This window comes from Monocercomonoides exilis (assembly GCF_001643675.1).
Source record: "Monocercomonoides exilis strain PA203 chromosome Unknown scaffold40-978991, whole genome shotgun sequence".
Lineage (NCBI taxonomy): Eukaryota > Preaxostyla > Oxymonadida > Polymastigidae > Monocercomonoides > Monocercomonoides exilis.
Genome location: NW_027150585.1, coordinates 155,295 through 178,588, shown reverse-complemented (window position 1 = coordinate 178,588; position 23,294 = coordinate 155,295). Strand labels below are relative to the sequence as shown.

At 32.6% G+C, this 23,294-nt stretch overlaps 7 protein-coding genes across 7 annotated transcripts; 1 reads left to right on the top strand and 6 right to left on the bottom strand.

The window, feature by feature from the left end:
* Positions 1–1,186: 1,186 nt before the first annotated feature.
* MONOS_17982 (uncharacterized protein) lies at positions 1,187–3,323 on the bottom strand (the record flags this gene model as incomplete). Its single annotated transcript, XM_067870957.1, has 2 exons — positions 1,187–2,297; positions 2,359–3,323. 2 exons carry the CDS (start codon positions 3,321–3,323, stop codon positions 1,187–1,189), a joined length of 2,076 nt encoding a protein of 691 aa, XP_067722682.1.
* Positions 3,324–3,580: 257 nt separating this feature from the next.
* Positions 3,581–4,192, bottom strand: MONOS_13653c1 (uncharacterized protein; the record flags this gene model as incomplete). Its single annotated transcript, XM_067866375.1, has 1 exon — positions 3,581–4,192. The coding sequence occupies one exon, from the start codon at positions 4,190–4,192 to the stop codon at positions 3,581–3,583; it is 612 nt and encodes a 203-aa protein (XP_067722681.1).
* A 3,232-nt stretch (positions 4,193–7,424) lies between these two features.
* On the bottom strand, positions 7,425–8,291 carry MONOS_8861 (uncharacterized protein; the record flags this gene model as incomplete). The annotated part of the gene is made up of 2 exons (XM_067879308.1): positions 7,425–8,141; positions 8,229–8,291. The coding sequence occupies 2 exons, from the start codon at positions 8,289–8,291 to the stop codon at positions 7,425–7,427; spliced, it is 780 nt and encodes a 259-aa protein (XP_067722680.1).
* Positions 8,292–10,713: 2,422 nt separating this feature from the next.
* Positions 10,714–11,855, bottom strand: MONOS_8862 (uncharacterized protein; the record flags this gene model as incomplete). Its single annotated transcript, XM_067879309.1, has 3 exons — positions 10,714–10,731; positions 10,948–11,565; positions 11,628–11,855. The coding sequence occupies 3 exons, from the start codon at positions 11,853–11,855 to the stop codon at positions 10,714–10,716; spliced, it is 864 nt and encodes a 287-aa protein (XP_067722679.1).
* Positions 11,856–12,732: 877 nt separating this feature from the next.
* On the bottom strand, positions 12,733–14,418 carry MONOS_8863 (putative DNA 3'phosphatase). The gene is made up of 2 exons (XM_067879310.1): positions 13,327–14,418; positions 12,733–13,084 (listed from the first exon to the last, which is right to left on the bottom strand). Exons 1-2 carry the CDS (start codon positions 14,352–14,354, stop codon positions 12,973–12,975), a joined length of 1,140 nt encoding a protein of 379 aa, XP_067722678.1. The 5' UTR covers positions 14,355–14,418; the 3' UTR covers positions 12,733–12,972.
* A 517-nt stretch (positions 14,419–14,935) lies between these two features.
* Positions 14,936–16,660, bottom strand: MONOS_8864 (uncharacterized protein). The gene is made up of 4 exons (XM_067879311.1): positions 16,585–16,660; positions 16,420–16,453; positions 15,856–16,352; positions 14,936–15,795 (listed from the first exon to the last, which is right to left on the bottom strand). The coding sequence occupies exons 2-4, from the start codon at positions 16,442–16,444 to the stop codon at positions 15,040–15,042; spliced, it is 1,278 nt and encodes a 425-aa protein (XP_067722677.1). The 5' UTR covers positions 16,445–16,453; positions 16,585–16,660; the 3' UTR covers positions 14,936–15,039.
* Positions 16,661–20,573: 3,913 nt separating this feature from the next.
* Positions 20,574–21,883, top strand: MONOS_8865 (uncharacterized protein). Its single transcript, XM_067879312.1, has 2 exons — positions 20,574–20,976; positions 21,035–21,883. Exons 1-2 carry the CDS (start codon positions 20,590–20,592, stop codon positions 21,788–21,790), a joined length of 1,143 nt encoding a protein of 380 aa, XP_067722676.1. The 5' UTR covers positions 20,574–20,589; the 3' UTR covers positions 21,791–21,883.
* The last annotated feature ends 1,411 nt before the right edge of the window (positions 21,884–23,294 follow it).

Here is a 23,294-nt window from a genome sequence, read left to right as displayed (position 1 = left end):
TCAACAATACGATCTTTCCCCACTTTTTCCATTTTGAATGTCTCAAAATAGCAACAAATTCTTCGCAACTTTCTGAATAATTTCACTACTGTCTCTTTTGCAACTTTAGTTTCAAAAACTGTTTCTTTGATCGAATGTCTGTACCAAAAATGAAACAATAATAATGATTGCTTGAATGGTGATAAAAGAAATTCCATAAATATTGAATCAAAGTTCCAACTGAAGAAATTTCTACGTTTTGAACATTTGAAGGCATAGTAATTATTTTCTTTTTTTTGCAACTTCAGATCCATATTTTTTCTGCTTTTCCAACATGTTCGATTTTTTTTGATCAGTCCAAATTTCGATAACAATTCCACTGCAAACTGATTTTTATTGTTCGAAAGAATAATAAACTCGCTGAATGTTAATTCTTCGAAATTGATTACGTTCTCAATCATGAAGAGGATGAAACAGTTTGAAAATTAATCAATAATTCAAAATTATTGAGTTCAATAATGGGAATTTTTTTGATAAATCGAAACTCAATTTGATTTCATTCTTTGCAACATATGTTAAGTTGAAAACAAGTATATTTTTAAAAAAAATGGCACATTATATTTATTAAATTTTAAATCAAAATGACAATAAATAATAACAACATGTGCATAAGTTCACAATATTTAAATGACATTACAAAATCATTAATGTTTGAAGAAAAAAACAACGTTATCTACTACAATTACTCAAAAATAAATTTCAACAAAGAATTAATTATCTATTTTGTTAGGAATGTCCCATGAATTCACTCACTCATTAATACATGCGAACACATAACTATCATTCATTTTGAGAAGTGATATTGCATACTGAAAAAGATAATTGATGATTTTATTTTTTCACACTAATAAAACCGAAATAGATTGTTTTTAACACACACACACACACACACACACACACACACACACAAAAAAAAAAAAAAAAAAAAAAAAAAAAAAAAAAAACAGAAATCTCAAACTAATCCTATATGAAAATTAAAATGAAACTGAAAAGGGAACAAGGAAATTATATTTCACGTACGACAAATAGCAAAAGTTCAAAAAACCATTGTTCACACCATTGTGCCAACATCAAAAATATAACACAATTATTTTGTAGCTTTGAATGGATGAATAGCAATTACAATTATTATATAAAGCTGATTTTTTTATGTGCAACTTCCAGTGGTTGTTGTTATCAACGAATATTGAATGATATCTGATGATTGATTTTCAAAGGAACAGTTTTTGAGTTGGAGAATCCCACTCGATGAGATCAAAGAATTCTTGCTTGGTACAAATTGATTTGGAATCTGCAGCTTCAAAGATAACAAGCTAAGTGGCTGAGTTGATGAAATAACAGATGAAGTTGATGCAGAATTCCCTTTGATTGTCTCTTCAAAATGAATAGGAATGCGTTTATCGATATCTCCATTATTCACACACCCATCAATCGCAAGTGCATCTGTGAAAGAACAAATATCTTCAATTGTCCCTTCATCCCTCACTTTCACTTTCCTTTCTCCTTCCCCTCCATTCATGTCAATGTGGCTTATTCCACTCCACATCGATTCACATGGATATCCATCGCTCCCACATCCCAATGTGTCATACCCCTCCCTCGGCACACACACCAACATTCCCTTCATTTCAACAAGAAACAAGCCAAGATCAACACTCTCCACAAAATGCCCCCTGTCAATCCCTTTCATATCAACTGCCATCCATTCTCCTTCTCCATTTTCATATTTATATTCAAATCCAAACCTCTCCTTCATCAATGTTTCATTCAGTTTCCTGCATGAAACGAACAGATCTCTTCCCTCAGCTGCAACATTGTCTTTGAATATCAATGTTGTCAACGCAAAGTTATTCACACAATTGTCACTCAAATTGAGATATATTCCTCCTCCTCTTCCTCCATTTCCATTCGCAGAGCATTTCAATATGGTTGATGATCCCATTTCAAGCAAATCATTCAACTTCATCTCGCTCTTCACACACACTCCACTCACACTTTCTGTCTCGATATTCTCAAATCTGCTTTCTCCCTCAACTCTCAAATTCGATCCTCCATTCGACGTTATCAGCGATCCTGTTCCCACAACACGCCCAAATCCTGTCATGTTCTTCAATGTCACTTCCGATCCACCATTCCCCACAATCACTCCTCCTCCACTGGTTTCAATCCCATCCAATGAACAGTTCACAAATATCACATTCCCTCCTCCAAATCTTGCAATTCCACATCCTTCGAATGTTATCCCGTTCATTTCTGTTCTCTCTATTCGAATTGCCCCCCCCCCCCCCCCCATCCCCAATCACTGTCCACTTCCCACACTCATTCACATTTGAATTCCCTTCTCCTCCTGAGAACAAACAATCCAAAATGAAGCATCCCCCAATCCTCACTTCCACAATCGATTCGTCACCAGCTGCACTTGCAGAGGAGGTGCATGGAAGTGAAATCTGAAGAAGTGACAAAGTCAAATGTGTTTGCCCATCTCCTTCTGTCAATTCAAATTTCCCTCCCTCTTCAACAACCAATTCTCTCGTTTCTTCATTCCCTTCGATTGTCAGTCCTTTCCCACCTCTGTTGATAGTCTTGCTCACTGAAGCAGCACTAACAAGCATAATCCTCTTTATCTCATCGTTCAACCGATCAAACCCAATATCAACAGACGAGCAAGGATTTTCTTTCGCTCCACAACTTGATAATCCGTTTCCAGAATTGCTTACAAACAAATCCGTTCCCAATCTTGGAAACAGATAATTGATCAGTGAGTCTTCTTTTCTTGGTTCAGATGACTCAAGCACCCACATCTTATTTTCTGCTGTGACTCTTGTGGCTGTCCCTTCCCAAAACGCCGGAAGAAGCATCGTCCATGGTGATCCACACACCAAATACACATCTTCTCCTTTTTCTGCAACATTGTTCGTGAAAGTGTCATTCTTCATAGAATATTCAATATTCGTTGCTTCAAATGTCAGATGCATCCCTCCTCCTTTTCCGCTTCTCTCTGCAACTGTGCATCCATTCATCTTGTTATTGTCAAACAACAAATTCCCTCCATCTTCCACAATCATAACAATTCCTCCTCCCATTGAATTACCAGCCACACAGTTGCATTCCTCAAACACACATTTGTTAATATCCACACATTTCCCACTCCCCACTCTCCCATTCATAACCCCTCCATTCCCATTCACTCTCTCTATTGATTTGAATGTGCAGTTCCAGATTTTCGCATTAATCCCTTCTCCAATCTCAATCTCATTTCCATTCTCAAAACGAGATTCATTCATCGTCGTGTTCTTTATTTCAATATCTCCTCCATTTCTCAGCTCAAATGGGGCAAAATATTTTGCTCAATGCATTTTCATTTAAAAATTTTGCACTTTTCATTGACTATTTAAAATCAAAAAATATTATAAAAATGGTTCAATTTTTTGACAAATGCGGAATGTCACATAACTTTATGTTTTAATTTCAACGATGCCTGTTTACAGTTTCGATAATCAAATTTATTTTGCAATTTGAGTAAGGGAATTGAAGTTGTGAGTTAAACAGTTTTTTCATGCTTTGTGCATAAAAAGCTTGAAAGTTCGTATTTTCCCCCAAATAAGCTTCTTCCCGCATTTTCTCTTGTCACATTCCTCACAATCACCTTATCAATCAATCCTCCAACCCCTGCTCCATCAAAAGTCACCATCCCTAATTTGGTCATTCGGATATTTTCAAATTCACAATTTGCCAGCTCCACTTTCCCTCCTTTCCCACAAATCAATCCCACTCCAATCTCTTCTGATTCTGCTCCAAATGAACATTCCTCAAATCTCAATGTGCTTGAACTGCACAGAAATGCACACTCCTTTCTTGATCCGGCAAATGTTGATATCGAAAATGTTAAAGATGAAAATGATATTGCTCGTTCACTCTTTATCAAAAATACATTTTCTCCTCCTTTGCTTATTCCAATCTTTGCCTTTTCAATATCTCCATCAATATTCATTTCTTGAGTGCTGAGTGTCATTTCATCAGAAATAGAACTTCCATTAACGAGTTTTAGTGTTGCTGGCGATGTGCCAAGCACATTTGTTCCTGCATATATCAATGTGGAGCATGGAAAGTGAATATCCGCATCCATGATAGTCCATACCTCCATTTCCCCCATTCTATTCCCAACGTCGTGTTTTTATTAGAGATCAAATCGGATTTGAGTTTAATTGATTTGCTATGTGATGTTGAAACATTCAATGAAAATATCATTCCCGACTCTTGCTGTATTTGAACTGAATTTCATTCCAACAAATGCAAAATCAAGAATCCCTCTTTCCTTTGTTGCTAGATATGCTCCTCCACCTTTCCCTGATCTAATGCTCCAGCCGCAATGACTGATTGTTGATTAATAATAATCATTGATCCAAACGCATCAAATACTTAGAATATTCCTCCTCCAATTTTATTTGAATCTATGTTGTCTGCAACATTCCGAACTGAGATAATATAATTTTATTATATTTATTGTAAAAAGTTAAAATAACAGATTAAATATAATAATAAAATATGTAGCATACGTTTATCCACATTTTCAATATATTTTCAACCATATCCACCAATATTGGACTCATATTGTGTGACGTTGCATAACTATCAATTTCAAATTCTAAAAATCAAATTTTGTTAATAATAGAACAATATTTAAAATAACAATCAGTGCATACAATAATATAATGTTTATATATTCAAATTGCAATATATTGGAAAGTGTTCACCCCACACATCACAAAAAAAAGCTAATCCTAAATCTTTGGAAATCAAAAAATTAATAGTGGGATTGATCAAAATTTTTGATTTAAATTTTTATTTTTCAAAAATGTTTTATTTCTCAGAAATTCTTTGATACAAAAGGTAAATATAACAATTTAAAGCATTGCATGTATTTATTAATTGGAAATTATCTTTATATATTTATTTTAATTAAAAATTGGAATATTTATGTGTGATTTTTCAAAATTGATTTTTTTCAACATGAAAAAACAATTTCAAAAAATTCGTCCTCCCAATAGTTTTAATTTATTTTTATCTATAATTTCATCATAAAGTTAATTTCTATCATCGCAAATTGCAAAGGAAGCACAGATGTACCTATGCCAAATGTGAGATTTGATGAGAGGAAAAAGAGTGTTAGAAGAACGATCTGGAACAACCAAAATGCTCCGCTTTTTCTTTTTCTGAATAGTCATCAGTTCTTTCAACTCCTATAAATATCCACATCTGCTTTTTTCTTCTCCCTCTTTTTTGTTTTCTCCTTCTCCACACACAATCATCGATCTCTGCAATCTTTCCTTCCCCATCCAACACAATTGGATCCATATGTTCAAGATACGAACAGACGCATCTATATACACTGCTCCAATAACCCACAAACGCATTATGCACTCCTGTCATTTAATGAATATGCTTTGCTGAAACTCATTTCCACAATAGAAATATAATCAAAAAATGTTTAACAATTTCAATCATTGATTTTTTATAAGGTTGAATTTTTTTGTGCAAATTTTGTTTTTTCACACTTTAAACTATTTCATTAGTGAAACATCTCTCCATCATTTTCCGGTTTCGACTCTTTTAGGTTAATTCTGCACGATGGATATTATTCTCAAAAAACTCTGTTGCAGAACCATTCCCAAGTTCGATCTTCATTAATAGATGTGGTTAATTTGTCAAAGACTGAAAATTTTTTCCTCTCAGGAGCTGACATTTCAATGAAATGGTTTTTCTGCTATACACATTTTTCTGATAATTGACCCATTTTTTGATTTTTCCTCTGATGAATTTAACTTGTTTCCGTGCTTTATTAAATAATAACTGTAAGTGTGATTATTTTTGAAATCATATCTTTTTTCGGGGTGTTGATTTTTCAAAGGTTGTATGCCTTTGGGAAGAGATTATGAATTCAAATTGTTAATTAATCACAACTGCTATCAAAACAAATGTTTTTGCTAAAAAAGATGCGGATGTATTTCATATGCCTTTTCACTTTATTGTTATCATTTCCAAATACTCAAAGGAAATTTTTGAACCGAAAATTTTGAACAAAAAAATATGATTTCACAAATAATCACCCATATCTTCAGAAATGATAATATTTTATGTTGAATGAAAAAACTAATTTTTGAAGCATAGCAGAAATTTCGAGATAAGGCACACATTTTTCAAGAATATATTGGGTGATTCTTTTTGAAAAGTCACAGATGTTTGCTTCTCAATAAAATCAAAAATTATATATATAGCTAAATATATTGTTAACAAATATCAAACTTCACGAAAATAGAATCTATAACTTGATAATGCCATTTCAAACATTCTTGAGGAGATTTGTGAGCTGAAAAAGAAATTTGAGTAAACCATGAAAATTTTGAAGAATTTGAAAATTAAACATTTGTGGCTTTTCAAAAAGAATTGCACATATTAATGATAGAGCTAGGCCTCTGCGACTGACCGACATTTTTGAAACAACTCGACAGGTCGACCGACAATTTAGTCGAGTTTTATTTTTTAATTATTATGAAAATTTAATATTTTAATTTTTAATTATTTAAGAAAAAACGAAATAAAATCATTATTTATGTTTTTGTATCGATAAATATTAATAATTTAATATGGAAATGATTAATCAAAAATTTTCCTTTTTTTCAAAAATTTTTATTTTAATAATGGGTAATCGTCAGATCTTTGTCGAGATCAGTCGAACGACAAAGATCAGTCGTTTGACATTGATCGGTCGAGTTGTAAGATATAACTTAAAATTATTGATTATTTATCAATTACTAATTTTCTTTACTATAAGACTTTCGCTCACTTGAAGATTTCACTTTTTTTTCATTTTGGAATCATGCTTGCTTTGATATCTTATTTCAAAGTTCAATGATTTGGTAAAATATTATCTCAAATGTTGCATTGTTCAAAAAAGACTTTTTGATCATTATTTATAAAAGGAAATGAAGAATAGCGTATTTCAAACAATTCTCTTTTATCTTTTTGATTTTGATTTTTAATACAAATTTGAGCATCGTTTCAAAAATAACATTTGATTGTTGTTGCAATTATATGAAACGATTAAACTGCAGTTTGAAGACTTTTGTTATAACTAATAATTGTAAAAATCTTTTGTTCAAAGTTAAAATTTGGACAAAAACGAATGATGCAATTCTTTTTCTATAACATGAAGCGGTGATAACATATTAGTGAAGGAATATTATTTTCCGAACAAAAAAAGTGAATGAAACGAAGTTCAGATAATTTCGTTTTATCCAGTGAATGAAATGTTGCTCAATTGGAGTGCGTTTGTGAGATGGCATGAATACTTGGTAATTACAATGGTGATGAAGGAGCAGATGGAGCTACATGCAAAGCCGAAGAGGACTATAGAAAAGAAGTTTGCTGAAATGAAAAAATATTCTGATGGAGCGAAGAGCATCGCACTTTTCGGAAAGAAATTGTTTGAAAAAAGAGAGAAGGGGAAAGGGGGAAGAATGAGAATGAGAATGAGAAGAAGAGGAAGAAGAAGAAGTTGTTGTTGTTGTTGTTGTTGAAGAAGAAGATGATAATGAAGAGATGGTGTGGTGTTTGAGCTGATATTCCTGAAGAGGACTCGACGAAAGAATGGGAGTGGATGTGATTTCTGGGAAGACAAACGAGTTTTGCTTTCTATTTGCTGAAGAAGAAGAAGAAGACGAAACAGAAGCTGTTTGAGGGAAGAAGAGAGATTTGAAGTATTTGTGATATTCGTCTGTGAGTGGAATAATCTCGTCTTCCACTTCGTATTCTGCTGCCATTCCCATTGGATCTTCAAACAGCTCTTCGCATTCGTCTGAAATGTCATTCGTCTCATTCAATTGAATGCTCATTCCTGTTTCATTTCTCATCCCCATTTCCTGTCTTTTCTGTGAACTGCACGTTTTCCTTATTCGTGTGGCTGTTATACCGACAAACATCGTCTCTTCGGTTGTGTTCGCAATTGGCACCTCAAAAAAGACAGGAGAGCCGAAAGAAGGGAAGATCGCACGGGTGGAGGAGAAGTGGTGGAGGTTGAGGCGCTGAAGAAGACGCCTTTTGGACTGAAAAATAAGAAAAAAAATAGAAAAAAAGAAATTTAAATAAATAAAACAAAAATTAGAACGAATTATTTTCATTTAACAACAAACTTCTTCCCTTTCCTTTCTGCTGACAATCGATTCTTCTGTCTGCTTCTTCACCATTCCTCTCATCTCCACTTAATTTCGATCCATTTGTGATACTCTGCCAACAGTTTGTGCTGACATTCCCAGCAATTCCTGTTTCTTTCTGTTCTTCTCCTTCTCCTTCTCTTCTCTTCTTCTCATGTCAAACATGAAATCTTCTCCAACAACTCCGTTTCGCCCGTCTGTCACCTCAATCAAAGACAGATGATGATTTCTCTTCAGAAGAATTCCTCCTTTTGCTGATGTTGTTGAGAGAGAAGGAGGTTTGCTGATCAATTGTGAAATGTTTGTTTGCTCAGAAGAGAAGAAAGAGGAAGGAATGGAAGAAGAAGAAGAAGAAGAAGAAGAAGAAGAAGAAGAAGAAGAAGAAGAAGAAGAAGAAGAGGAAGAAGAAGAAGAAGAAGAAGAAGAAGTTGGATCATAATTTGCAGGCGGATTGAGAAGAGGGCATTTGAAAGTGATTAACGATTGCAACTGCTTCATTCGCTTGTCTGTTGAAGCATCTGGCAATGATGTGCTGCTTGAAGATGATAAAGAAGAGGAAGAGGAAGAGGAAGAGGAAGAGGAAGAGGAAGAGGAAGAGGAAGAGGAAGAAGAATAAGAAGAAAAGGAAGGAGAAGAAAATGAAAAAGAAGAAAAGAAAAAGAAGGAGTAGAAAGAGAAAGTTAATGCATTTGTGATATGAAAGACAGAGTTGTAGAGTGCAATGTGAGATGCTGTGATGAAGTTGTATGAAATGGAAATTGAGTGTCAATGGAAGATGGCTGTGTTGAAGCGGGCGGAAGCAAAGGAACTGGTGAAATGGAAGAGGAGGAGGAAGAAGAAGAAGATGAATAGAATAATTCTTATTCATGAGTTATTTTTCTTCGAGCATTTAAAAAAACAACGTTTAAATTATCTCCAATAATCAAATCCACATCAGCAGCAGAGACATCTCAAAAATCTTCCATTCCAAATCATTGTATTTAATAAAAACAACAATCTCTTTAACTCCTTTCATCTGTCTCTCCAGTGTTTTCAAAAATTTCTTATTTGTTTTCAAAATACAAAATATATTATTATTATGGTCATAAAAACGAAAAAAAAAAAAAAAAAAAAAAAAAAACAGTGACAGAAAAGTTTAGGAAACTTTGATATATTCATGAATTGACAAATTAGGGAAAAAACAATTATTTCAATTTTTTCGACAAATGAAAAATTTCTCGACCGACAAATTGTTCTCAAAAAATATGTGTCGCAGAGGCCTAGATAGAGCACGCAAAAAACCGAGTTTCTTTGTCAGATACAACTTATTAAATGAAATAATTATTTTGAACACAACCAAAAATTTCATTTTTTCAAAAAGTCGATGATTTGAGAAAACTAGTGAAAAAGAAACTTGTGAAATGTGAAAAGTTATAAAAGCAATAAAAAGAATATGCCATGTTCTGTTGAAGAAACTTATAACTTGCAGAATGTTATATTCATGGAAAGATCATTAATCGATTGATCAAAAAATAAAATTAAAAAATACCGAGATCTCTTGGATAAAAAATTTCGTAAAAAAATATTTTCTGCATAAGTGAAATATATAAAAATAGGCATACTGCAACTAAAAGCACATCAGTTATTTTTCACAATTTAATCATTCCAAGAAAAAATCGAAGTTATTTAAGTTAATTATCATCCCTTTGTTATGAAAGCATGAAAAAATTACAAAACAACTTTAATTTGAGAAAGAAAATTTAAAATACAAAAAATATTGATCATTTAATCACTTTGATCTGAAATTTTCAAATTAAAAATTCTCTCGAAATAAGACTTTTCTGGATAAAAAAAGAGTATTATTGCAAAGACACCTTACGAATGAATGCATATGTTACGAAAAAGAGACAAAATTAGAAGATAATAAATTGTGAGTGTTTGTTGCACTCTAATCATTTTCTATTTTTTTCACTTTTAAAAAAAACTTCATCGTCAATTTATCCATTTTATTTCAGACACATAAACTATCCTCAACAAAACTGAAAACTTAAAGAACAGAATGATAAAAATTTATGAATATTTTTAGGTTTCATTTATGTCCTTCAAGTTTCATTTTGCCTAAAAATAAACGTTTCTCGTCAGTTTTCGTTGGCTACGAGCTTGTATTAAGCTGGAGCAAGATTTACAAAAAAGGGTCGAGGGGAAAAAGTTGTCAGAGAAAAAAGAATAACTCTTCTTGATTTTCAGTTTCACTCTTTGTTGTTTGAGAATAATGTTATAGATATTTTTTTTTAATTTATCCTCTTTTTCATATTATTAGCAAATGAATGAAAAAAAAATTGATAACCTTTTAATTTCGCGTCAAGTTTATTTTCTAAAAGAAAGAATTACTAAACTTTAAAAATGGTTGGAAATAAATGCATGATATGCTTTTGTTTGGTTCTTGTTTCACACAAAGTTCCATGTATCAGAACAATGGTAAATTTCATCTTATGATTGTTTTCTATTGCATAAAATAAACATTATAAATTAATAATTAAAATTTCAAAACGAAACATCAACAATTTCCTCAAGTATTCGCAAAAATAAACAGAAATATCCTACGAAAAGCTTAATAAAAACATTTTCTCCAAAGAAAATCAAAAATCTCAATAAAACAATTGACAATGTCTTCATATCCTTCTTCTTCCGTCTGTTCCAACACTTTCCTTTTTGAAACCTTTCTTTTCTCCTCTTCCATTTCATCTTTCTCCTCATCTTTGAGTCTTTCTGAAATAACCTCATAGAAAACAAGATAATTAATTATTATTTTATCATCCAGTGTTGGGAGCTGAGTCTCCTCCAAAATGCTATCAATAAATCCTCCTTTCAACAATTCATCAATTTTCACGATTTTTTCTTTTGCTGCTCTTCGAATCAAATATAGGCATTTCAGGTGAATTTCCTTGTTATTATCTCTTGATGCTCTAAACACCTGAACAATGCTGTCAATAAGTTCGGCAGATTCTTCATTCCATAATCTCAATGAGTCAAAGTAATTATGAATAACATCTAGCCATCTCCCTAGAATAAGCTCTTCTTTCGCTTCCCTTTCTCCTTTTCCCTCTTCTTTTCTCTTCCAATCCACACACTTTGACAGATCTTCGATTTCTCTTCTTGCTTCTCTTGCAAAATGCAGCTCATTCACAATCACGCTTTCCAGCTCATTGAAGAAGAAATTTCTGTTGTATAAAAACTGCCAAGCTGATTGATATGCAAACCGTGTCAGATTCTGATGCTTCTGATGATTTTGGATAATCTCTTTGATCTCATTCAAATACAGTTCTTTTTCAGAACGCTAATCAAAATATATTTGAAAAAACAGCAATGATTTCATAAAGGAAATAAAAATGTTCATACATATAATTCGCGTATGTTACTTAATGCAAGCAAAGCCATTTCCACTTCTTTTTGAGTCTCCTCGTTTCCCTCTTTGTTCAACGTAACTTTCAGAAGGCAAGGCACGCAAATCGACACAAGATCTTCACAGATGTTGTAATCAAGTTTCAAAAAATAATATTCGTAAAGATCGACCAAAAGCCTTTCATTCTTTTCTTCTTTCTTCTTCTCATTTTCATCAACTATCATCTTTTCGATTCTATTCCTCAATGAAGGACAAATTAGCTTTCTGTCAAACACTCCGTTCAATACTTCGCAGTACGCCAAATGCTTCAACAGCAAAAATGCATTTTCCAACGATAATTGATTTTCTTCGATCAAACTCTCAACTGAATAGTGATTTTCGCCTGAGAAAACAAATTTCAGTTCGCTTGCATTCATCTTCGCCATCATTTTATTCATTTCGATGATTTTCATTTTTTGTTCCTCATAGAACATTTTTTTAATCTCATTTAACATTTTTCCAAAGTCTTCTAGCAATGAACAAATATTCGCAAAAAATCAACAAATAAATTGAAATAAAAATACTCAAGAACACCTTCAAGGATTTGTACAGGTGAAAAATGAAAATTTTCATAGAAAGATACATCATAATGTGAATTATTAACCTTGTTCATAAACTGTTCTGCTCAATTTTATTCTAAAGAATTCAATTCAAAACAATAAAATAAATTTCCTCATATTAAATATTTAATTTTCTTTCCAATAACAGGCACACAAGCAATTGTTTTTGTTAAAGAAAATACTCTTGTTTTGGTATTTTTGATCAATGGAAACAAATGGGAAGTAATTTTTTGGTTTATGAATTTTGTTCCACATTTCGTTTTCAAATATTTTTCTCATTTTTGTTATTATTCTGTATTTTTAAGCATTGAAATGGAAAATATATGATAAATCATTTGAAGAAAAAGTTTGTAACAAATCTCTATATTTTTCACTATAACAAAAAATATGCCCCATATAATTTGCAATTTGAATGAATATTTCTCAAAAAATATTTATCAAAATTTCAAAATAACGCACTTCGTTTAATTTTTATAAGCCCCTCTAACATAAAAAACAAGACTTGCAAATTTTGAAAGAGACTTTTTCATTTGGAACATTTGAAAATGACATTTCAAAAAGAAAAATAAAATATAAAATATGATTCAATAAAACAAAATTCTGAGGAATTCAAAAAATAACAGCATAAGAACATTCTCTTGAAACAGGGAAAAAAAAAACAGCTTTTTTTTATTTTTATGAGTATGCAACTTTCATCATCATCATTTTTTTAAAATATTTTTCGAAATTCATTTTTTTTTTCCTAAGACAACTGGTAGAACAATCTTTTCGATCGCTCATCGTCAAATTTCGGTGAAAAATTGACTTCTGTGATTTCCTCGACGCCTTCGTCCAAGGTCGGCTCTTCAAATTTACTGAAATTTTGTAAAGATAAAAAAAAGAATATTAATTAACATAATTATAATAAGAAGAAGACGAAGGATAATAATAACAATAATTGTGATTAGACCTATCCAAAAGTGTTTTTCACATACACAGCGAGAAAGAACAAAAGATAAAGAAAAAAGAAAGGAAAAAAAAAGTGAAAGAGAAAGAGATTCAAACACACACTCAATCCCAATCCCAATCCAAATCCAAATCCCAATCCCAATCATACCTGAAGTACATTCTGATGGCAATCAGCGGGATGTGCGGGGCATTCACTCCCAGCAGCCGCTCTCTGTATGTGTTCATATGCTGCACCATCGGCAGCGTAAACTGGAACCAGAACACCCGCACAGGCACCCCTTTCGCCTTCGCGATGCTGATAAACTGCGCCCTGTCTGCTTTTTTCGGGTTCGTGTTGTCAATTACCACGCTCTTCCCGCTCTCCAGCGCAGCCGTCGCTGCCTTCGCACACTTCTTCATGTCCTTCAGTGTGTCCCTGTTGATGTGCTCGTACCTGCCCGTCTCCAAAAAGAACCGCTTTGTGAACGTCGACTTCCCCGAAGCAGGAGACCCCACCAAAAGCACCATCTCCTGCCCCGCACTCGCATCCCGCACAATGTGCCCTTCGTCCAAAACAGACCCCGCCCCATCTTTTCGCACGCTCGGCTTCGTAAACATCGGAGCGCCTTCTTTGAGCGTGCGTGGGTCAAACCCGTCAATCACGAACTGCGCCTTGGGGTTCTTCAGGAAATACTCCTCTGGTGTGTAGAAGTCGACGCCAACATTGATAGCAAACTTTCTGTCGCTGCACGAATGGTCCTTTTTGCGGTCAAGTTGCCCGCTGTTTGCTGGCCTCCCACCAGCGTCACCAACATAAAAACTTTCCTTCAGATTTGGCTCTGTCCCTTTCAGAGACTTCTCCACAAGCAGTTCCCACAATCCGCAAGACGGCTTGCGAAAGCCATCCTCGCTTGTAGCAACATACATATCAATTGGTATTCCAACAGCCTTTTGGAAGTTGTCAAATTCCCCCATGATAGCAGATTCAGTAATATGCCCCTTAGAAATACCCATTTGATTGGAAATTATAACGACAAGGTACCCATCTTCATAACATTTCTTTAATGCTTCAGGAACGCATGGTTGCCAAAACTGCCAATCCGTTGGACCTGTGCAAAATTTGCTTCCACTTTTTGTTTTTGCCAAGTTTCCATCAAAATCAAAGCCTGCTATCTTTGTTCTGATGTCTTGATTCATAATTTTATATAGCGCAGTGTCATGATGAATCCATTTATTGCTATCCGATGGGGTGCTCGAAGAGCTTGCCACTTCTAATTGTTTCAAGTTTCATTGTTGTCAAAAACAATAATATCATAAGAGATGAAGCAATACATTTATTCATATTTATCAAATAGAATAAAAGTAATAATTGCAATTGAAAAGCTTAAGTTAAACGTCAATGCATCAAATTACCAAATATCAAACCTCTGAATGATAATTAAATCAAACAAATTTTTGTTCATATAATTGAATATCAAAAAAAGTTTACAGATGAAAGAGATAAAAAGGAAAACTTAAAGCAGAAGTTTACAAATGAACAAACGATGACATTTCTTGAAATATGATCACACCCAAATTTGTATTTTTTCAAATTGATCTGTTTCGAAGAAATTCTTAGATTTAATAACTCTTACAGGGGAATTTTTAATATCAAATACTAAGTTTTGTATCATAGTTTAAAGATACATTATTTTCTTTGAGTATTGAATTATTTTAATTGTTTTTATTTTATTTTAGTTTTATGTATCATCATCCTTTCAAAAAAATGATAATAAGACTTTTTGACAAAGCAATTCTAATGATTATTTTAACACGCTTTGTGAAACGAATAAAAAAGATAAAGATGGTTTTTGATTCAAAAAGCTAAATGAAAAGAATTTGGTTAAACATTCACAAAATAATCAGAAGAATTGAACGATAATTGAAAATAATATTTTTTGTTTAGAAAAGAAACTACATCGTGAAAGCCAGCTATGTCATCTTCGTAACCTTCTTCTTCCATCTTTTCAAATATCTTTCTTTTCATTTCTTTTCTTTTTTCCCCCTCGGTTTCATTAACATCCTTTTCTTTCAGTCTTTCTGAAATGCTCAAAAAGAAATAATAACAATTCCTTATCAAATCATCATTAATTGTTGGCTGCTGAATCTCCTCCAAAACAGCACCAAAAGCCCCATTTTTTAACAAACAGTCAATTTCCACATTTCTATTTTCAGCAGCACATCTAAGTATATCGAAGCATCTATTGCGAATATCTTTGTGATTGTCCCTTGATGCTCGCAACACTTGAACAATGCAATTGATAAGTCCAGCAAGTTCTTCGTTCCACAATTCGCACGAAGTTAAGTAATTATCAATAACATCGAGCCATCTTTCGATAATATGCACTTCTATTCTTCCATTTTCTTCTTCTTTTCTCTTCCAGTCGATACACTTTGATAGATCTTCGATCTCTCTTCTTGCTTCTCTTCCAAAATGCAGTTCATTCACAATCACTTCTTCCGAGCTATCGACTTTGGGAAATCCACAAATCAAAAACATCCAAGCAGACTGATAAGCAAGATGAGTGAGGTTGCGATGTTCCTGCTGATAATAAACAATCTCTTTGATTTCGTTCTTGAAAATTTCTTTTTTAATTTTCTAATCAAAAAATAAGAAAAATATGCAAAAATATCAAAATGGAAATTGAAATGCTCATACAGTTCCATCGTCAATACAATTAAAACCGAATAAAGCTATTTCAACTTCTTTTTGAGTCTCCTCGTTTCTCTCTTTCTTCGATGCAACTTTCAGAAGGCAAGGCACGCAAATCGACACAAGATCTTCACAGATGTTGTAATCAAGTTGCAAAAGATAACATTCACAGAGATCAACCAAAAGTCTTTCGTTCTTTTCTCCTTTTTTCTCTTCTTCTTCAATGATCAGTTCCTGAAATCTATCACTCAATAAAGAGTCAATAAATGCATAATCATAAAAGCGTTTCAGCATTTGGTAATATCCAACATGCTTCATCAACAAAATTGCGTTTCCCCATGGCAATTTCTCTTTTTCTATCATTTGGTGAATTTTATTGAATAGTTCTATCGTGAAAATTGATTCAAATTCTTCTTTATTCATTTCATCAATTAATCCATTCATTTCCATGATTTTTTGCACTTGTTCCTCCTCATCGCACTCTTCAAGTCCATCAAACAACGCTTCAAAATTATGAAGAAAGAAAGAAATGCAATTCCCAAAAATTCAAATGCAGCAATGGATGCAAACCAGTGAACTTTTCGGTGACGCTCATTTCCTTCGACTTTTTGCAAAATGCACCATTCGGAAGACATCAACATTTTTATCAATCCAAATGAAAAGAATAATCGAGGCAGAAAATCAATGACAAATTTTATATTTTCAAAACAATCTGTAAAATGCCTTTCCTCATACCACCCTTTTTGTGCAAGCACTTTTGGCAAGGAATTGCAGAGAAAAAGAATGCTTAATCCTTGTTGGTTTGTTGTTATGGGAGATTTGATCGATTAATGATATTTGAACATGAATGTTTTTTTTTTTTTTTTGCCCAAGATGAGAGTTTAATTATTAATATTTCTTTTGGAATGTGGGATATGTTTTTGTATGGTCGAATGAGACAGCGACAGCTAGGAATTAATGATGGAATTGAGAGAGATTATTTAATAAAAAAATCATGGAAGGAAATGCAGCAGTTTGGTTGTTGAATGAAAATATCAAAATGTTTGTATTTTATTATTGCTCTTGTTCTTTGAGTAGATATTTTTATAAATCATTTTTTCAGAGCCCAAGAATCTGATAAAATAGAATAAACTGCTATTCTTTTGTTTTTCTGAGCTGAACATGAGAAGCGAGTTGGATGGTGAGAAACGACCATCAGATTGGAATTACATATTTTTTGTTTTCAACTTGAACAGTGGATGAAAACAAATTTGATTTCAAAGCATTTTGTTCAGAGGATAAAAAAGAATGCAAACAATTGGACAGCATTTGGAAAGAAAAGATTTTTTTCGATTTAAAAGTGGATGGCAATATCTTAAGCAGGTTATTTGTGAGGGGGAAAAGGATGATGGTGAAAGGAGCACTGGGAAACAATGGAAATATAGATTGAAAGCATCAGTGATTGAACAATCCGCTGAATTTGTGATTGAAAGGGCATGTTTGTTTTTTTGAAGAGTTTTCATTAAAAATGCAAAACCGATTATAAAGAGAAATTCTTTTTAATCTTGTTAGTGTTCCAGACAAAAGCATTTTTTATATTGAGCGCTATTCTCAGAGACAATCCATTTCAAGCAGCATTTTTGCAGATTATGTGATTTTTTCTCACTCTTTTTTGAAATATTCATTGACGATATTTTTGTTTGGCAGATGGGAAGAACAATTGTTTCGTAAAATGGAATTGTTGAACAAAAAGGCTGAATGCAATCGCTATCATATTTTAGTGTTGCAATATGAAGCGAGTTTGAAAAGTTTTTTGTTGTTAATTGGGATTCAGATAGCGTGTTTGATGTTTGTTAAAGTTCCTCATTTCTCTTTTTTGTTCAATTCGTTTGATTGGATTGTGCGTTTTTTTTAAATGAAGAAGAGCTTCTTATTTGCAATCGCACAGAAATCAAACTCTCCCTCTTTTGACTCACCACCTGGAAAGAAAGCCAACTATTTCTTTTTCATCATATTCAGTTCTTTCGCTCATTACTTTTTCCTTATGCAACGTGGCCAAATGAAAGACCATTTGTTCACAATGAAACTTCTTCCTCCCCTTTGCCATTCATCTTCCTCTGAAGAGTTCATCTGGCTCATTTCATTTCATTTGCAACAAACATCTTCTTCTTCCACATTTCTGTCCAATTTGGGATATTGAGGCACTTCATCAAACAAAACAGTTTGCCCATGATCAGACAACACACAACCATTTTCAATGATGTTTCTTGTTTCTTCGAAGAAACAGCTTCATTTTTTTCATCTGAGCATCCTCAAAGATTGCAAGCGCAAAATCAACAGAACGAAGCCATGGATGAGTCATTATCAGTCAACAGGCGATGACCATATTTCAGACATGATGGAACAAAACTCTGTCACAGAAGCACACAAAATGGATGTGAGTTAGAAACCTGTGGACAATTGCTCATTAAGAAGAGGAAAGACAAATTTGATGATGAGATGAATAACGTGGAATGTTTGAATTGAAGAAAAGAGGAGAATGGGATGTTGAAAGAATGGAGATGGTTGTTTTGGATGGAACAAAGAGAAAGAGAGAATCTGAGATGAAGGCAGAAACGAGCTGGAAGAGAGGGAAAATAAACTAAAAATGTATTTGAATGAAGGAATTTATTCGGAAAAAATGTTATATTTGTATCATTCAGACAGATCATGATAAGCTTCAATATCAACATTTGCTTCCTCTTCTTTTGCATCACTGTCTTCATCAAACAAAAGGTGAGAATTTCAATCAAAACATCTTCTTCCTCTGAAATTTAGGGGAGCATTGTTATTCTTTCCAAAATCTTCAAAAGGAATTATATCCTTCTGTTTGAAAGCAAACTTTGAAGAAGAAAGATAAATGACAAAGGAAATTCTCTTCTGTTTCTTCTCCTTCATTCAAACCGATCATTCAAAACGGATGAAATTTATATTTCTTTTCTCCTTCTTCATCAACAACAATTGTTTCGAAAGGTTCTTCTTTTTCTTTTTCTTCTTCTTCGACTTTATTGGAGAATCCAACGAAGAAGGCAACAGAATTCTGATAACAAATCGGTCAATTGGTTTCACGAAATACAAGTGAAGAAAGAAGAAACAATGAGGAAGATTGTCTGGAAAGCAGAGGAGAAGAAGAAAGAAGTTGATGATGAGGAGAAATTCCACATTGAATTATCAGTTCAAACAGAATTCAAAAAACTCATCATTAAAAACTTCTTTCTTTTGCTTCACCCAAAGCATGTTCAACTTTCTTTCAATCACCACTGAAGCAGCTGCTGTTGTTAATCGTGTCTTTTCAGCATGTTCAGCAACCACAAAGGAGGATGATGATTTGACAAGAGATGTTCTTTGCAGAGAAGACAATGCAGAAGATGAAACATTCTGAAAGTGTCAGATGAGAAATGAGTGAAGAGACAGGTGTCTCTTCTTTCATTGAGGGTGCTGTTCGCTGAGGAAAAAGAGAAAAAGGAAGGATTGAAGAGAGATTCAAAAAGGGATGTCCATTCATTCTCATCAGCCACTGAAGTCCAATAACAAATTTTTGGTTTGCTCCAAAAAAGAGAAAAGTGTGTGCAAAATGGAATTCAGACAAAGAACACGATTTCCCTTTAGCTCTCTTCATTCATTTGGTTGAGCAGCAGAATTCTCTGATTCATTTCTTCTGGGTTTTTGATGAACAACCAAAGATGTTGTTGAATTGTTGTGCTTCCTGAATGCTTCTCATTGCACAGCTGCCTTCACGACATTTCTCATCTGATCGTCATTCAAGCCAAGTCAAATGGCTTTTTGATTTCCCAAAGCATATGATGAAAACAAAAGAAAAATGTCTTCTTCATTCATTGAAGCTGTTCCACCAATCATTTGTCCTGCCATCCTTGATGTTCAAAGTGGACCTTCAAGATTTTTCAAAATTTTCTCATTTGGCTGTTAAACCATTTTTTCATGCTCTTCTGCTGTTTGACTGATTTTCGAATTGAATCCACAATTCCTTTTTGATTTTTGTCTTTTTTATTCCTTTCAATTATCCAATGAATCATCTTGAATGAAAACTGAAAAGTGAAAAACAAGAAAATAATCAAATATAATTCATTGAGCATGCAAACATCTGTTTTCATTATTATCAATCTGAGCATTGTTTGAAAACAGAAGAAAAAGACTTTTCTTTTATGAAATTTGATTGTTTCATTTCTTTTTCTTTTCTGACAATAAACATATCTGCGTGATTGACATACCCAATTTCATACCAATAAAAAACAAACTCAATTTGCAAAAAGAAAAAAGAAAATCGAAATCTATTTCTTCTATTTGAATTTCTATTGGTTAGATCAAAAATAAACAAAAGATTTCCATTTCTAGACTTATACAACCAATCCTTGAGGCTTGTTCGCAATATCTTTTGCAATTCTTTTTATTTAGCAATAACAAAACTGTTTGTACTGCGATCATTTTAAGACTGAAAGATAATCAACGAAGTTTATATTTATCTTTTATTTTGTTGCTTGTCACACTTTGCAGCTCTTTTTGAATATTTTTTTGCAACAAACAGAATGAGTATGCCAAATGCTGATAAATGTGAAAAAGTAGTTCAGGCTCTGACCAGAACAGAACAGTTTTCAAGTTTGTGCATTAATTTGGATTAAATAATTCTGAACATAATTTTTGTTTTTTTAAATTCTATTTGAAGAATTATTCCATGAGCTTTAGCGTCGCAGAGAAGATGAACAAATGCAGAAAATTGAGGAAATGGATGAAATGATTAAAGAAAGGAATATTTCGATGGAAAATGCAATCTTGCTGTTGAAGCATGTTGGATACAACAAAGAGCTGAAAATGATTGACTTAGAATCTTTTAATTATTCGTTATTGAGCGAAAGGATGAAAGAGATGATAAATGATGAAAATGAGAAGAAAAAAGAAGAAATGAACGAAAAGTTTCTGGTTGATCTTAGCGAATGTTATGCTTTGCAACATTCGTACTTCATTCCAGATGAATATCGTTCAATAATTGTACCTCCCCTTCTGAAAGCTGCCTCGAAGAAAGAGGGAAATGAGGAGACTCAAAAAGAAGTGAAAATGGCTTTGTTGGCTTTAAGTCATGTTAACACATATTTTGTATGTTTGCTTCTATTTCCATTTTGATATTTTTGCATTTTTTTCTGATTTTAATAAGGAAATTGAACAAGAACTGTATTTGAATGAGATCACTGAAATCATCGAATATCATCAGGAACATCAGAATCTGACACGACTCGCCTATCAGTCTGCTTGGCAGTTTTTGATAAAAAGATTTTATTGGGACAAAAGCCTGAAAGAAGTGATAGTGAAAGAATTGCATTTCGCGAGAGAGGCAGCAAGAGAACTGAAAGAGCTAGTAAAGAGTGTGGATTGGAATAGAAATGAAGAAGAAAATGGAAGAATAGAAGTGCTTGTTATCAGGAGATGGTTCGATGTGATTTATGAGTTCTTATATTCAAACACATTGTGGAACGAAGAAATTGCTGGTCTTATCAATTGCATTGTTCAAGTGTTACGAGCATCAAGGGACAATCACAAAGATATTCGCAATAGATGCTTCGATATACTTAGATGTGCTGCTGAAAATAGAAATGTGAAAATTGATGACTTGTTGAAAAGTGGAGCTATTGATCTCTATTTGGAGGAAATGAAGCAATCAATAATTAGTCACAGTTTGATAAGGAATTGTTATTATTTCTTTTTGAATGTTTCTAAACGATTGAAAGAGGAGGAGGACGATGAAACCGAGGGGAAAAAAAGAAAAGAAATGAAAAGAAAGATATTTGAAAGGATGGAAGAAGAAGGATACGAAGATGCCATAGCTGGCTTTCACGATGCAGTTTCTTTTCTAAACGAAAAATATTATTTTCAATTATCGTTAGATGTATCTGATTATTTTGTGAATGTTTAACCAAATTCTTTTCATTTAGCTTTTTGAATCAAAAACCATCTTTATCTTTTTTATTCGTTTCACAAAAAGGAAAAAAATAATTTATTTAATTTTGATTGATATTTTTTTTTTCATAAAGATGAAATGATTTTTATTTGAATTTGATACACCAAAAATAATTCGAATTCGAAAAAAAATAATTCAATTTCGAAAATGATTATTTCAATTTCGAAATTCATTTAAAACTGAAATTTTTTTTTTCTCGAGAATGGATTTCAGAAAAGTTCAATTTTTTTTTTTTTTTTGACAAATCAAATATTATTACTCAAAAAAACTATTCTTTGTAAATTGAAACAATCCATAAATCAATTTTTTGAAAAAAAAATTTATTTTCAAAAATCATCACTCAAAAGAAAAAAATAATTAAAAAAATCACACTTGCAAATCACCAAAAGAAAATAGTGAATTTTCAATCACTTTTATTGAATAACAAAAAAAAAAAAAGAATTTTTTTCTCAATTATATTTTGGTAAATACAGAAGATAGTGGTAACTATTTTTTTTATTTGACCCTAGAAAAAATGAAATAAACAACAACAAAATTGTATATTTGTAATATTCACATCACTTAAAGTTTAATTTATTTGCACATTTTTGTGAACAAATTATGCTCGTTTTTCAGAAAATATGAGATTGAGCAGTTTTCGTTATCATTTGATCCTGACTGAAATGGAAACAAATATATCAATTTCGAGATTTTAAAGAATGTTTATGGACCCTGATTGCGTTTGGACATGGTATCGAGTGCAATTACTTCATTGCTGTTCCGAAAAATGCACGAATTTTCAGAAACAAATGAATTTGTGTATTAATATGGTGAAGCGTTGCTGGATATGAAAAAATTGTAAAAGAAAAATAAGTGTTTATAAGGGCACTTTGTTTTTCATGTCAAAGATTGGGATATCAAAACTTCTGCAACTTTTGTTTTTATTATATATGAAATTAAATTCCAAACAAATCTCGTATTTAGTGGGAATAAGCAGAGATATAGTTTCATATTGAGCAAGCGTTTCAAGAAAAGCTGCTGTTGACACTGTTGCAAAAATGGATTTGACATTGGGAGTATCAGAGTGCAAAGTTGAAACAGATGAAACCGTTCTTCGCAAAAGAATATTCGAGATAAGGAAGGTCCAAACAACAAATATATATGAGTGATTATTTTTAAAATCATAACTTTTTTCGGGATGAAGATTTTTCAAAGATTGTTTTCATTTGGGTAGATATTTTCCATTCAAGTGCTTAAGTAGTCACAACTGTTTCAAAAACAAATGCATGATCAGAAATAAAAATAAAAATAATTTGAATATACCTGTTCACTTTTCAGTGTTCATTTGTGAACATTTAAAAGAAATTTTCGAACAGAAATTTTTGAAAGAAAAAATATGAGTTCAAAAATAATCACTCATATCTTCGGTATTGTGGAGCGAAAAACTGATTTAATCAAGGAAAATGTTTAATAGTTCGTG